General features: G+C 38.9%; 1 protein-coding gene and 1 non-coding gene across 2 annotated transcripts in view; one reads left to right on the top strand and one right to left on the bottom strand.

Moving 5' to 3' along the window:
* TRNAG-UCC lies at positions 1,673-1,744 on the top strand. Its single transcript has one exon. It is a non-coding gene; the product is annotated as a tRNA-Gly (tRNA).
* LOC109822718 (fatty acyl-CoA reductase 2-like) overlaps positions 1,937-2,828 on the bottom strand; it is a 2,807-nt gene continuing 1,915 nt past the window's right edge. The window contains 3 exon segments of the mRNA XM_020388948.1: positions 1,937-2,373; positions 2,472-2,809; positions 2,811-2,828. The exon segment at positions 2,811-2,828 is cut by the window's right edge and continues 163 nt beyond it. Of these exon segments, the coding sequence (XP_020244537.1) occupies positions 2,178-2,373; positions 2,472-2,809; positions 2,811-2,828 (552 nt within the window). The 3' untranslated portion in view covers positions 1,937-2,177.

The following is a 2,828-nucleotide window of genomic DNA, read 5'->3' as shown; positions in this document are numbered from 1 at the left end:
CGGCGGATCCACAAAGTTCTTGCTAGGGTTTCAAGGTCAGATCTTGTTCTCGGCGTCTCTTGACCTCAATCACGTCACTCTCACCAAGCCCTTCGCTGAGCGCTTCGCTGATCTTCGAAGCCAGGTGAGGACAGAGCAACACAAACCAAAACATACGGGACTAGTAGTCCCGTGTGTTTTAGTTAAAGTACTAATCTCGGATTAGTGCACTAAAGACATACGGGACTACCCGTATGTTTTGAGCAGGGTGTTTTTTAAAGTCGACTTCTTTTTGGCCTGTTGACCAAAAAGAGGTCGATTTTGCTAAATAATTAGCAAATGGTCGATTTTGCTAATTATTTAGCAAAAAGATCTTTTTTTTTAATCCCTTGCATTAATACTGGAGCGGCTTCTAGAAAAGAGTTATCTTCTGCATCTAATCTTTTTCTAATTTAACCTTTAGCGTCAACATCAAAACTCATGCCCATAGCTTCATTAGATTTATGTATTGCAAACTTGTCCTATAAGAAAGGTATGGAAGTTGGCTCTCAAAGATCTCATAAAAATTGAGCACAACCCGACACTCTCTTTACTATCTCAATACCCTTCTCATTTTACTTGTCAGTTGTCACTATGAAGGCCATTTCCAAAGCTCTGGCTGTTGTTTCTTTCTTGGTTCTTCTTCACCTCCTTGTGTGTTCCTCGCCTTCGGTATTCGGTGCGGGCTTTATCGGAGAAAGAATTCAACCGAGAAGATTGCTTCAGCCTTTGGATTTGGATTCTGCCAACAGTCTGAAGAACATTAGTAGAGCAGTAAGGATGCCTGTGAGAGCAATCAATGCAGGCTTAAGGAAGCTGCCACCAACCAAATCTAATCCGACTCAGAATTAGCTGAAGAGATACTAAAGATGAGAAATGACGTTTATGCTTTGCAAAGGATTACATTTTCTATGTTTCTATGCTGGTTTTAGTAGAAAAGTTGGCAGAATCGGATTCGTTTTAGCTCTGAGATTTAGATTTTGTCACAGGTTTTGCTAGAGAAAAAGGATACATACAGGGTTTGGTTTTGTATTATTACTAAAGAGAGGCGGAGTCTGTTGCAAGATAGTTGAGAAATATTAGCACTTCATCATTCTTTTGCCTTCATATCTACACCCTAACCATAACTCGCATAGTTTATGAAATCTTGGAAAATAACCTGTCCTTTGCCTATTCATATATGTATATCAGCTGATTCTGATTATAGATCGATGCAATAAAAATATCAGAAATGCTGTACTAACTAATCCCTCTTGATCGACTTCCGGTCATTTTGCACGCATTAATTTCCAGCTGCAACTTTTGTGAGCATTTCTTTGAATTCTTTCATCAAGAAGTTGCATTGCAAACTGAAAATAGCACTCTTTATTATTTTTCAGTGAAACGACGAGTATCTACCCCCGGTGTTCCATTAATAAGAGTTCAACAAAGCAACCCCTGGTACTCATTGTTGATTGTTGTTATTAACATGCATTTCTTTCAGACCCTTCAACTAGACCTATTGATCATTTCAGCATCACGTAGGAAATGCTGGCAGGCTGTTCGCAGTACGAACTATCGAGACTAATAGACCCTGAAAATAGATGGAACTGCAAGACCGTAAATTTTGGCATCCTATGTATAGTATTCGAGCTAAGAGATACTACAAGCGACGGCGTTTGTAGTCCAACGGTTAGGATAATTGCCTTCCAAGCAATAGACCCGGGTTCGACTCCCGGCAAACGCAATTTTACTTACGTTTCACATTTTTATTTTCATAGTTTATAGAGCGCACTTATTAATAATTTTTTTTGAGGTAGAAGGTTATCACTTCATCCGAATTTTACCAGCAGTTTCTTCACAAAGAAACAGTCACAATAAATTTCACTCACACTAATGTAGCCCAACTATACTACTTCAAATTCCTCCAATGCTCAAATAGTTTTTACTTTTCTTCTCTATATTCCAATCAAACCCTTTACACAGTTTCATAATAAAAGATAAATCCTTACACAGAGAGATTGAACTGATTTAAACCCTTTATAATATTATCACATCCTTAATTTTTTCAATAAACATTACAATAAACAAACTAACCACAACGCTAGAAAACACCCCCTTCGTACGCCTTAGTGAAGGGGAAACTGTTGAGGTTGAGGATTCTACAATTAGCAAGTTATTCATACTGAACCAGACGCAAGCTCCGAATTAGTACTACACATGCCTCTGCCCTTCATCACATGCCTCCTTAATCCAGGAATGTGTACATTCGAAATATAATTGTCCCAATCGATCCCCTGCACATCAAATCCAAAGCTCCTCGCTTCTTCTTCTGACATTTCTTCCATTAGTTTTCGAGTGTTTGTGTTGTCGAATCTGTACATGGATAACAAATGTTATACACGTTCATGTTAGATCTATTTCAATCAATAAGTTGAAAAGAAAAAGATCTAAACGTGTGCAAGTAGACTCACCTTCCACCATAAAAGGTGTAGGGCTCATATATATTAGCTAAGTACTTGGCTTGCTCTATAGATTTCATGAAAATGTTCTTCAATCTTCGTGGTAGCTTCTCGTTTGAAGCACCCTTGAGTAATTTGCCACCCTTTTCAAGAGCATAACTGAATATGTATGAGGAGAACTCGTCCATGTTGCCAAAGAGTTTCATATGGGATACTAGAATAGCGTTTCCTTTTGAATCCATGCAAGGAGAAACACTGAAGTGTTCGTACAAAAGCCTTGCCAAGTCCTGGAAAACAAGCGGGTTTACTATTGACGAAGCAATGTGATACACGTGCATCCCAGGATCCCTGCTCTGCCCGTGCTTTGCC

This window comes from Asparagus officinalis, chromosome 8 (assembly GCF_001876935.1).
Source record: "Asparagus officinalis chromosome 8, Aspof.V1, whole genome shotgun sequence".
In the NCBI taxonomy this organism is placed as follows: Eukaryota; Viridiplantae; Streptophyta; class Magnoliopsida; order Asparagales; family Asparagaceae; genus Asparagus; species Asparagus officinalis.
This window is presented reverse-complemented; position numbering and strand designations above follow the sequence as displayed.